General features: G+C 41.2%; 1 protein-coding gene across 4 annotated transcripts in view; it reads left to right on the top strand.

Annotated features, from left to right (window-relative positions):
• galnt11 (UDP-N-acetyl-alpha-D-galactosamine:polypeptide N-acetylgalactosaminyltransferase 11 (GalNAc-T11)) overlaps nt 1-12,521 on the top strand; it is a 175,728-nt gene that overhangs the window by 141,603 nt on the left and 21,604 nt on the right. For all 4 annotated transcript variants that reach the window (XM_048551106.2, XM_048551074.2, XM_048551093.2 and 1 more), the window contains 2 exons: nt 6,668-6,820; nt 9,935-10,159. In XM_048551106.2, coding sequence (XP_048407063.1) covers nt 6,668-6,820; nt 9,935-10,159 — 378 coding nt within the window. The remainder of the gene's footprint in view (nt 1-6,667; nt 6,821-9,934; nt 10,160-12,521) is intronic.

The raw sequence follows: 12,521 nt of genomic DNA, 5'->3' as shown, positions 1-12,521 counted from the left end.
AACTCCACACAGACAGGCACCCAAGGCTAGAATCGAACCGGGGTTGCTGGTGCCTTGAGTCAGCAGCGGTAGCAGCTGAGCCACCATACAGTGAAGGAAATTATATCTGTGCATTTAAAGCTAAAATGGTTAAGCATATGGAGAAAGAAATAGAAATTCATGATGATAGATTTAAATGAGGAAGAATAGGAAGAGACCCAGGTGGAGTATTAACAGCAGCCTGGGCTGGTAAGGACATATGGGATAGAAACAGGCTATTTGGCCCATGTGATCAGTAAATTTAGTTCAAAATATAAGTATCAAAAAAGGGCAAAGAAGAGTTATGGAAACCCAATATTTATGGACGGGATCAAAACCAAGTCCAAAGCAAACATTTTAAAGGCAGTAAAGAAGTTAGAAAATGGTGGGATTTAAGATGAGAATTCTGGAGGGTCATGTGAACAGACAATGACTGAGACAATAGACATTAATGTAGAAACATTAGCATGAGGAGAAAACCAATGGATGAATAGAAATTGCATGCAGGTCAAGGCTGAAGGAGAATGCTGTTGCTGTTTAAGGCATTTGCAAGTGGAAGAGGGATTATCCATTAATTCGTTGGAACCTGGTGAGACTGGAATGTGAAGGTTTGCATGCTATAGCAAACTGGAATAGCTGGTGTTTATGAAAAGAAGAATACATAGAACCAAAGAATTCAGCATATAAATGTTTCAGTAATCTTTGCAGAAATAATATATACAGTTTGTCTACATTAGCTATTATAAGATATTAAGAAGTAGCAGCAGGAGTAGACTATTCACCTTGTCAAGTCTGCTCCGTCGTTTAATAAAAATATGGCACATTTGATTGTGCTGTCAAATTTCACATTCCTGTCTACCCTCGATTCTCTTTGACTCCCTCCTTAGTCAAGTATCTATCTACCTCTGCTTAAATGTACTTAAAAGAAACTTTGCCCAACTCTGTCTGGGGCGCTGTCTGCCGAGAGTGAAAGAAGTAAGATGAGGTGCAGGGCGTGGGGAAGATACAAGAACTTTGGAGATGGTCAGGCTTTGTATTGTAGAATTCAGTATTTAGTCCAAGAGGCTGTAAAGTGCTTGAAGTGAAAATGAGCACTTGTTCTTGGAACTTGCATTGTGCTTCATTGGACTGTAGCAGCCAACCAAAGACAGACATGTCAGCATGGGGGTGGCTTACCTAAATGGAAGCATATGGAAAGTTCGGCTTATTCCTACAAACAGAGCAGAGGTATTCTGCAAAGTGGTCAACAATCTGCTCAGCAGGTCTGGCTGGAGCTGTGGAGGAGAAAACAGAGGTAACATTTTGGGTCCGGTGACCCTTCCTCAGTACAAACTGAAAAATAAAAACAGAAATCCAGTCGGAGAGAGGAACAGAATTACTTCAAGCTGCGTGTACCCGGAAGAGAAAAGATATTGAAATAAAAGCAAAATACTGCAGATGCTGGAAATCTGAAGTGAACGTACGGAACCCCGGAGAAATGCAGCAGGCCTGGCAGCATCTGACAAGACAGAAACAGAGTTAACATTTTGCTTTTTAGTTTCCTGATACTTTTTCTCTAGCAATTGTTAATATTTTATATTTTTCTCTCCCTTTTTCTACAATTCTTGGGATGTTTTCTGGTGTTTTAAAACAGTCCTCTCCATTGGGAAGTTTATAAGCTCAGCAAAAACATTCATACTTTTCTTTCTTCAGCTCTATCCTTTCAACCCATTCATTAACATTACCGATTTCTCCCTTAGGCAGAAGTAAACAGTTATGTAACTTGAAAGAATATAAGAAATTGGAGCATGACTAGGCCGTATGGCCCCCTAAAACTGCCCTACCATTTCATAACATCATCAAGCTTCCATGCCAACTCAAGTTCCCTGCCTTTGTCTCATATCCAATGATTTCCTTCGTGTCCAGAAACCTAATATTCTCTGTCTAGAATTTACTCAAGGACTAAGCCTTCACTGGCTTGAAGTAGACATTTTCAAAGCTACAGAACCCACTGGAGTAGAAATCTCTCCTTTACCTCAATCCTAAATTGCCATACCTTTATCTTGAAATTAATTCCAAATCTAGATTCTCCAGAGAAATAATCTCAGCATTGACACTATCAAACACTCTTAAGATTTTTATTTATTATCCAACTTGTCTAGGAAATAGCTAGGTATGCCAACAGATGTGTTTTCTGAAAGTAGAGACTGTCAAATTGTTTGTTAATCCTCATCACTTCTCCAAATCTCTCTCTTCCTTTAAGAGGCTCCTTAAAATCATCCTCTTTGAATAAGCTTTTGGTCATTTGTCATGATAGCTCATTGTGTGCCTTGGTGTCAGACCTTGTCTGAAATGCCTTGACACATTTTGCTATTTTGAAGGTGTTTTAAAAATGCGATTAATTGTTATTCTGTAATGTAGTTTACAATTCAACAATACAAAGAAAAGATTTAAGTTTTCAATGTGAGTGTAGATATTTGGCAGTGTTACCTCTGCATTGCGTAGTTACACAGTTGAGCAGTAATCCAGAGTGTACCTTGCAGTGCAACAAACAGATCACATGTAACCAGTTTTTTCGTTAAGATACACGTGTGCATGGCTGCACAGCAATTTTAAAGAGACCACGCATAGCAAAAGAACAGGCTGTGAGCAACAAAGTCAGGGGGCGCATTGGTGATTAATGGCCCAATTTTAGCTGTGCAAGTGCAAAACAATTTCCTATCAGTTATTTAAGCAACTGTGAAAAATTATCATTTTAGATCAAAAACCACTTTGACCTCTCATTTGGGGTTTTCATCTGAACTTATAAATTGAATGTGGAACCATTATAGTTCACAGATTTGCAACATATTTAATAAAGTACACCAATAGAGAATTTACTGGAAGGGCTGAAACATAAAGTTTGATAAATGACTGTCACTCAAACCAAAGTAACTAGCAAAAATCAGTTACATTCATTTCAATCTTATTCCTCGTTTTTAATTAAAAGTTGTAGTACCTAAGCAATTAACATATAAAAATGTCAAACTGTACTTGCATTACATAGCATCTATTTCTTTCTTTGTACTGCTTTGGTTATACGGGATTGAAATGTATTCCATTGTAGGATTCATAAGTGCTGCTCATTACAGTTCACTCTTGATCTTCTTTTACTGTACAACTGACACTAAGATAAACTAGATCTGTGTATTTTCCAGAGACTTTCAGGAGCATAGTTCCATCATACAAATAATAGGACATTAAAATATTAGAGTGTCATTTTTGCTAAGTCAATTTTTTAGAGATAGCTAATTTTTTTTAAAACAGTGTATGTGAAACTTTATAGCTGCAAATTTGCATGTCCTATTTGCTGCAGCTAGGTAGAACACTTAAAATGATGTCAAATCAAGGTAGTTTGCCTCAGCTGTTATTATTTTTTCTGACTTTGTGACCTTGCTTGCTGATTTCTTCATTAGTTGCATAGGGCACTAGCTGCTGTTTTGCAACTGTGCCCAGTTAAATGTCACTGATTTTTCTGGCCTCTCGCGTGAATGTAAATGATACAATCATACAATTTTAAAAGGAAAGGGGAATTTTTCTTGATACCTGGTCAATATTAATCCTTCAACTGACATAACTTTTCTCTTTGTGAAGCTTGCTGTGTGCAAGTTGGCTGCCTTGTTTCCTGCATTATGTTAGTGACTACATTTTAAAATACTTAATTGGGTATGAAGTACTTTGAGATATATAATATAATATAAATATGAAAGATAAATGCAAATGTTTTTGAAGACTATGTTCCATCTACAATTGATTGAATATATGATGCAACAAATTAACTTGCAAGAGATTATAGTTACATCTCTTATTTGTAAGGACATATTGATGCCCAGTTTGATGGAGGATTTAATAGGGTAATGGGAAGCAAGTTTACAGTGCCAGACGAAAAGTACATTTAAGAACAGACATGTCAGGTACTGAATGAAAGCAGGCAGGAACCTGCATCCAGATTTGCTCAGTGTTAATGCGTGGTTGTCAAGAAAATTTTAAGAATCTGTGATATCACTGCAATCAAAATTTTCTATTTTCTCTATAGGAAAGCACTTGGCCTCTGTCTGGCAGCTACTGTCACTGGATTTCCTGAAGTGGAGGTGCCAGTGTTGGACTGGGGTGGACAAGGTCATAAATCACATGACTCCTGGTTATTGTCCAACAGGTTTGTTTGAAAACGCAAGTTTTCAGAGCCTCATTCCTTCTTCAGGTGTTACCAAGAGGTAGCATCAGACACAGAATTTATATGTAAAAGATCAAAGGGTCACACAGCTGATGAAGATGTATTAAACAAATCTAAGATACTGTTAAATCTTTAACCAGTTAGAAAGTTTTAATTGATTAACGTGTATATGTAAATACCTGAATTTCTTTCAAGTCACCGACCTGAGAGAACTAAAGGTTTTATCTATGTAAAGAAGAGGTGACATTTTAAAGCTCTTAGCGAAAATTTGTAGCCGGGTTTTGGATGCAGTTGTTCATTTGCTTGCCAAGCTGGTTGTTCTGTGATGTGTAGACATTTTATAACCATTCTAGGCAACATCATCAGTGCAACGCCTAATCAAAGTGTTGGTGTTTTGCCCATTCCAGATTTATATGATCCTCTGGTTTGGTAGGTCTTGTCACTTCTGGTTCTGTTTTTTCAGCAGTGGTCTGTATTCTGGGTCTCTTTCTACATGTTTGTTAATGGAGTCCCTAGTTGAGAACCAGATCTGCAGAAATTCCCATTAATGTCTGTTGTTTACTTGTCCCAGTATAGTCACTTTGTCGGATTTGAACTGATGGCTTCATTGTCTGTGTATATCGAAGATCCTGTACCGTCAGTAAACAGGACTAATGTGATATACAGAATCCCATGCAGTGAATACAATAAATATTACGTTGGACAAATGGGAAGGAAACTGACAACCAGGATACATGAACACCGCTGGCAAATATTCACCGACATGATGTGAGTGTGAGGGTGTGTGTGTGGGTGTGTGTGTGAGAGGGAGTGTGTATGTGAGAGGGAGTGTGTGTGAGTGTGTGTGTATATGTGTGAGGGAGTGTGTGTGTGTGACAGGGAGTGTGTCTGTGTCTGTGTGTGTCTATGTGTGAGGGAGTGTGTGAGTGTGTATGTGTGAGGTGGTGTGAGTGTGTGTGTGTGTGAATGTGTATGATTGATTTTCTGTGCCTGTGTGTGAGAAAGAGCATGTGAGTTACAGAGGTGTGTGTGTGTGTGTGTGTGTGTAGGAGAGAGAGGAAGTATGTATGTGTGTCAGAGAGAGTGTTTGTGTGGGGAGAGGGTGAAAGAGAGGATCTGTGTGTGATTGTTTGTGTGTGAAAGTGTATAGTGTGGTGGGGTCACCTGCAGTATGACATGAAGCCATCTCATAGGTATCAAATTTGGCTATTAGCCTCTGCTCAGCGACTCTGTGTTGTTGTGTATCCTGAAGTCCGCCTTGGAGGACATTCACCCGCAAGTCCAAGGCCGAATGTCCTTGACCGCTGAAGCGTTCCCCCACTGGGAGGGAACATCCCTGTTTGGCGATTGTTGCATGGTGTCTGTTCACCCATTGTTGTTGCATCTGCATGGTTTCACCAATGTACCATGCTTTGGGGCATGCTTGCCTGCAGTGTATGAAATGGAAAATGTTGAGTGAGTCACATGAGTTTCTGCTGTGTATGCGGTGGGTAATGTTCCCATGAGTAGTGTCTATGTTGAAGATCTGACATGTCTTGCAGAGGTTGCCGTGACAGGGTTGTACAGCATTGTGGTCAATCTTGTCCTGAAGGCTGGTTAGTTTGCTGCAAGCAATGGTCTCTTTAAGGTTTGGTGGTTGTTTGAAGGCCAGAAGTGGAGACACGGGGAAGATATTGGCAAGGTGCACATCGTCACCGATAATAAGTTGAAGGCTGTGAAGAACATGGCATAGTTTCAGCACTCCCAGGAAGTACTAGACAATGAAGGCTACCCTATTGGTCGTATCCCTTGTCTGTCTTCTAAGGAGGTCATTATGGTTTTTCACTGTGGATAGTCGGAACTGGCAATCGATGAGTTGAGCATCATATCCTGTTCCTATGAGGGCATCCTTCAGGTGTCTGTCGCATTCCACCCCATTCGAACAGATCCTCTATATGTGTAGGGTTTGTCCCCATAGGGGATGGTTGATTAATTTGTTTAGAGTGAGAGCTTGAGAAGTGCAGCATCGTAAGGTTATCCATGATCTTGCAATGATCTTTTACTTATAAATTCTGCGTATGATGCCACCTCTCTCACCAACAGCTGAAGAAGTAGTGAGGTTCCAAAAGCTTGTGTTTTCAAATTGGACTATAACCGGTTATCATGGGTTTCCTGAGATTAGGACCTCACAATTTGAGAAATTGCAATTCATTATCAGCCACAAATTGGGCCACTGCAACCAATCACTCTTTTATTAGTCTGTTAGAGGATTACACTAAGTGTAATTGTGGCTATAGCTCCCCATGGAGCCTGGGTGGAGGAGGTGAATGAACAGAGACAAACCCCTTTTTTAAAAGAGAATTTTACATTTGATAAATTATAATCTATGAAATAAAAAATGCTGCAGAACCAGGAAACTTGATTTTGAATATTACCTTACCTTTCTTCTTATTCTTCTCTTGTGTATCATTGAATCAGATTTGGATGTGTGGTGGCAAGCTGGAAATAATTCCGTGCTCTCGGGTTGGGCATATTTTCCGTAAACGCCGACCGTATGGTTCACCTAGAGGACAGGACACAATGACACATAATTCTCTTCGACTGGCGCATGTCTGGATGGATGAGTATAAAGTATCTTAGTCACATACTCAGATTACAGCCCACTTTATGAATTAGAATATGATTTTTCAACTGACCAGATGTTATGACTTGGTTTTTCTCAGAGTAGGAGAGAAATTTGCAAGTCAACACGATCACTTGGTGAATATTTAGCTTTCTTGGATGTAGTTCTATTTTCTTTGTTTATTTTGTCTTGACCCCCTGCATGACTGAGTTTTTTTAGGTTAATCCTAAATTGGGTTATTCTCTCGTCACTCTTCATTTGAATTCAAAGCAATGAGGCACGAGCCAGCAGGCATCTCCTCTGACTAAGTTTATGAAATTTGTGTGTGAAGTAAATTTGTGTGTGAAGTAAATGTGAGAGTTATCTGCAAGAGAAATTTTTACGCAGAGTAGCTGTGGCATTTGCCTACTCATTTACCTTTTAAGCAAGTGGCACAATGGAAAAATTTATGGAATTATCTCTGTATGCTTCTGCTAACTTCAGTTGGTATAAGAAAACACCTTCCAACAGGCAATATTGTTCAGGCTAATGCTGCAAATCTGATTTATGACATTATATTCTGGATTAGGTTTGAATACCACACCCCAGAGTATACATGGCTATACTTGGCCATTAATTTGATTACCAATCTAAACAATGGTTGAGGATAGCACAATACAAACTGGTTCGAAGGCAGAAGACTAAGAATGGTGGTGGAGGGTTGTTTTCAGACTAGAGGCCTATGACCAGTGGTATGCCACAAGGATTGGTGCTGAGTTGACTGCATTTCGTCATTTATGTAAATAAATTGGATGTGAACGGAGGATGTATGGTTAGCAAGTTTGCAGATCATACGAAAATTGGAGGTGTAGTGGACATTGAAGGAGGTTACCTTAGAGTACAATGAGATCTTGATCAGAGGGCTAGTAGGCTGAAGAGTGGCTCATGGGGTTTAATTTAGAAAAATATAAGGTGCTGCATTTTGGAAAGACGGGACTTATACACTTAATTGTAAGGTCCTGGGGAGTGTTGCTGCACAAAGAGACCTTGGAGTGCAAGTTCATAGTTCCTTGAAATTGGAGGCCCAGGTGCACAGGATAGGGAAGAGGGCATTTGGTACACTTACCTTCATTGATCAGTGCATTGAGTATGGGAGTTGGGAGGTCATGTTGTGGCTGTACAGGACTTTGGTTAGGCCACTTGTTTGCAATTCTGGTGTCCCTGCTATAGAAAGGATGTTGTGAAACTTGAAAGGTTCAGAAAAGATTTACGAGGATGTTGCCAGGATTGGAGGGTTTGAGCTATAGGGAGAGGCTGGGGCTATTTTCGCATAGATAGGGTGAATAGACAAGGTCTCTTTCCCGGGATGGGAGAGTTCAAAACTAGAGGGCATAGGTCTCAGGTGAGAGGGGATAGATTTAAAAGGGACCTTAGGGACAACGTTTTCACTCACGGGGTGATGTGTATATGGAATGAACTGCTAGAGGAAGTGGTGGAAGCCGGTACGATTACAACATTTAAAAGGCTTCTGGATGGATATATGAATAGGAAGGGTATAGAGGGATATGAGCCTAATACTGGAAAATGGGACTAGATTCATTTAGGATATCTGGTCTGCATGGACGAGTTGGAAGAAAAGGTCTGTTTCCTCATGGTCCAGATTGATGACTCTAAAATATGAATGGAAAGTGAGAATAATTGCAACCAGAATCTCTAGTCTGGCACTAAGTAGCAACTTGGAATTGATGTCACAGTTGTGTAGGACTTTGGTTCGACCACATTTGGAATACTGCATACGGTTCTGATTGCCACATTACCAAAAGGATGTGAGATAATAAAGTGTGAAGCTGGATGAACACAGCAGGCCATGCAGCATCTCAGGAGCACAAAAGCTGACGTTTCGGGCCTAGACCCTTCATCTAGGCCCGAAACATCAGCTTTTGTGCTCCTGAGATGCTACTTGGCCTGCTGTGTTCATCCAGCTTCATACTTTATTATCTTGGATTCTCCAGCATCTGCAGTTCCAATTATCACTCACCAAAAGGATGTGGATGCTTTGGCAAGGGTGCAGAGGAGGTCCACCAGGATGTTGCCTGGTATGGAAGGCATGGGTTATGAAGAGAGGTTGAGTAGATTAGCATTATTTACATAAGAAAGATGGAGGTTGAGGGGGTCCTGATTGAGGTCTACAAAGTCATGAAAAGTATAGACAGGGTGGATAGCAAGAAGCTTTTTCCAAGAGTGGGGGACTCAATTACTAGGGGTCACGATTTCCAGGTGAGAGGGGAAAAGTTTAAGGGAGATAAGCGTGGAAAGTTCTTTACGCAGAAGGTAGCGGATGCCTGGAACACGTTGCCAGCGGAGCTGGAAGAGGTCCGCATGATAGCGTCATTTAAGATGTATGTAGTTAGATAGATGAATGGGTGGGGAGCAGAGGGATACAGATCCTTGGAAAATAGGTTTAGATAGAGGATCTGGATCAGCACAGGCTTGGAGGGCCGAAGGGCCTGTTCCTGTGCTGTAATTTTCTTTGTTCTTCATTCTTTGATTGATTTGGTGAGTTTATATAATTGTTGTAAGCAACAACAATAGGCTTCCACTACCTTTGTCATCAAGGAGCAACCTGGATAAGCAGTAGAGAGATGATGGGAACTGCAGATGCTGGAGAATCCAAGACAACAAAATGTGAGGCTGGATGAACACAGCAGGCCAAGCAGCATCTCAGGAGCACAAAAGGAAACGTCAGCTTTTGTGCTCCTGAGATGCTGCTTGGCCTGCTGTGTTCATCCAGCCTCACATTTTGTTGTCCTGGATAAGCAGTAAACTGTTTTATAGATTCTTGTTGAGCAAGAGAGTGAAAGGTATTGTGGCATATGGAACAGTCTTGACTGACCTCCTAATTTGTATGTGTTTCACATGTGTCACTATAATCAATCATAACAATCCTAATTCCTACCCTGGAAACTAAACCTTATGACTTTTTCTCACTGAATGGTTACTATTCAAGGTTGTTCCCATAGCAAATTGCCTTTATTTTCTCCAAAGATAATTAGTACATCTTGTACATGAATTTCACTTTTCTGAGACGTAAAAACAATGTAATTATCTGCAGTATTAACTATAGAATATTTTTAAAATTCCAGGAACAATTCTTTGCCCTGAGGCCTGAGCTGAGAATCCAAAATTATGGTGATATCAGTGAACGAGTTCAGTTGAGAAGAAGGCTCAATTGTAAATCATTTAAATGGTATCTGGACAATGTGTACCCAGAGATGCAAATTTTTGGACCAGATGGAAAAGCCAGAGTACAACAACCATTGTTAATTAACAAAGCTGTGAAGCGGCCAACAGTTCTCCAGCGTGGAAGGGTAAGGCTCAGTCATATGAGAAACCGAGCTGAGATTAATCTGCAGTTAAAGATTCATAAAGCCATTTTTGTGAAAGTTATCAATTTCTTGTGCATTATCTTTTACTATAAATAACTGGGTTATAAATTCCTGGCCTTAACTTCCTCAAACTTCATAACCCGATATTAATGCCAAAATTTAGGTTGATTTTTCCACATGCAAGTTATTCTGAAATTTCCTATGAATTCAAGGGAATGATGCAAACCCAAGCAGAGAATAACTTAAACATTTAGGACCTGGAGGAAGCATGCAAAGTAGGCAACTTTCCTCTTTGATACGTATGAAAGTGAGAGTTTTAGGCTTGTAGACCATCCTAAATCAGATTTCCTACATTCTGTGTTACTGCTGACCGGTACAAGTATTGCATACTAGGGACATCAATCAACAGGAATCAAACATCTTCTCCTGACTCTTTGACCTTCAGTACATAAAGACCATTGCAACACCCTTTGCCAGGTTCCAGAGAGACTGGGCTAGACTGCCCTTCCAAATGCTGAGTTGATGCTTCGACCTCTCAGAACCAAGCTCCTAGAAATATACAACTATTGGCATCCAAGATAGGTGGAGAGAAGAGTATGGGTGGGGAGGTAGGGAGGGGACAGGTCAGTCCGGGGAGGACGGACAGGTCAAGGGGGCGAGATGAGGTTAGTAGGTAGGAAATGGAGGTGCGGCTTGAGGTGGGAGCAGGGGATAGGTGAGAGGAAGAACAGGTTAGGCAGGCGGCGACGAGCTGGGCTGGTTTTGGGATGCAGTGCGGGGAGGGGAGATTTTGAAGCTGGTGAAATCCACATTGATACCATTGGGCTGCAGAGTTCCCAAGCAGAATAACAGGAGGGGGAGTTGAAATGGTTCGTGACTGGGAGGTGCAATTGTTTACTGCAAGCCGACTCCCCCTCCCATTCCTTAGACGACATGTCCAACCTGGGCCTTGTGCAGTGCCACAATGATGCCACCCGTAGGTTGCAGGAACAGCAACTCATATTCTACTTGGGAATAGGCATCCCTGGGGCATGATGAGCCATCTACCCAACAATGTAGAAAATTACCCAGGCATGTCCTGTACACAAAAAGCAGAACAAATCAAACCCAGTCAATTACTACCCCATGAATGCAGTCTCGAGCATCAGCAATGGAAGTTGTGATCAAAAGTGCTATTAAGCAGCACCTGCACAACAATAACCTGCTCAGTGGCACCCAGTTTAGGTTCTGCCAGGGCCACTCAGCTCCTGACCTCATTACAGCTTTGGTTCAAACAAATAAAAGAGCTGAGTTCCAGAGGTGAGGTGAGAATAACAGCTCTCAACATCAAGACTGCTTTTGACCGAGTGTGACATCAAAGAGTGCTAACAAAATTGGAATCAGTGTGTATCAGGTGGCAAACTCTCTACTGTTTGGAACCAAACAATGCACAAAAAGAAAAAAAAAGAATACAGGCATGGACTATTTTCTAAATGGTGAGAAAATTCGCAAAGCAGAAGTGCAAAGGGATCTGGGAGTGTTGGTCCAGGATTCTGTAAAGGTTAACTTGCAGGTAGAGTCCGTAATTAAGAAAGCGAATGTAATGTTGTCGTTTATCTCAAGAGGGCTGGAATATAAAAGCAGTGATGTGCTTCTGAGGCTTTATAAGGCTCTAGTTAGGCCCCATTTAGAATACTGTGTCCAATTTTGGGCCCCACACCTCAGGAAGGACATACCACCCCTGGAGCGTGTCGAGCGGAGATTCACATGGATGATCCCTGGAATGGTAGGCTTAATGTACGATGAACGGCTAAGGATCCTGGGATTGTATTGATTAGAGTTTAGAAGGTTGAGGGGAGATCTAATAGAAACTTAGAAGATAATGTATGGTTTAGAAGGGGTGGATGCTAGGAATTTGTTTCCGTTAGGTGGGGAGAGTAGGACCCGTGGGCACAGCCTTAAAATTAGAGGGGGTAAATTTTAAACTGAAATGAGACAACATTTCTTCAGCCAGAGAGTGGTGTGCCTGTGGAATTCATTGCCGCGGAGTGCAGTGGAGGTCGCGACGTTGGATGTCTTCAAGGCAGAGATCGACAAATTCTTGATCTCAGAAGGAATCAAGGGCTACGGGGAGAGTGCAGGAAAGTGGAGTTGAAATGCCCATCAGCCATGATTTAAATGGCGGAGTGGACTTGATGGGCTGAATGGCTTTACTTACACTCCTATGTCTTATGTTCTTATGGTCTATTTGAATATAGTTGCGTTTGTTAGAGATTAGTTCCAGGACATCTCTGCAGGAGTTCCTCAGCTGCTTTGTCAATGACCTCTCTGTCGTAAGGTCAGAAGTGTGGATGTTCACTGATGA

The sequence above is a fragment of the Stegostoma tigrinum genome, chromosome 2 (assembly GCF_030684315.1).
Source record: "Stegostoma tigrinum isolate sSteTig4 chromosome 2, sSteTig4.hap1, whole genome shotgun sequence".
NCBI classification, from domain to species: Eukaryota; Metazoa; Chordata; class Chondrichthyes; order Orectolobiformes; family Stegostomatidae; genus Stegostoma; species Stegostoma tigrinum.
The sequence above is the reverse complement of the archived record's forward strand: the minus strand, read 5'-3'. Positions and strand labels throughout refer to the sequence as shown.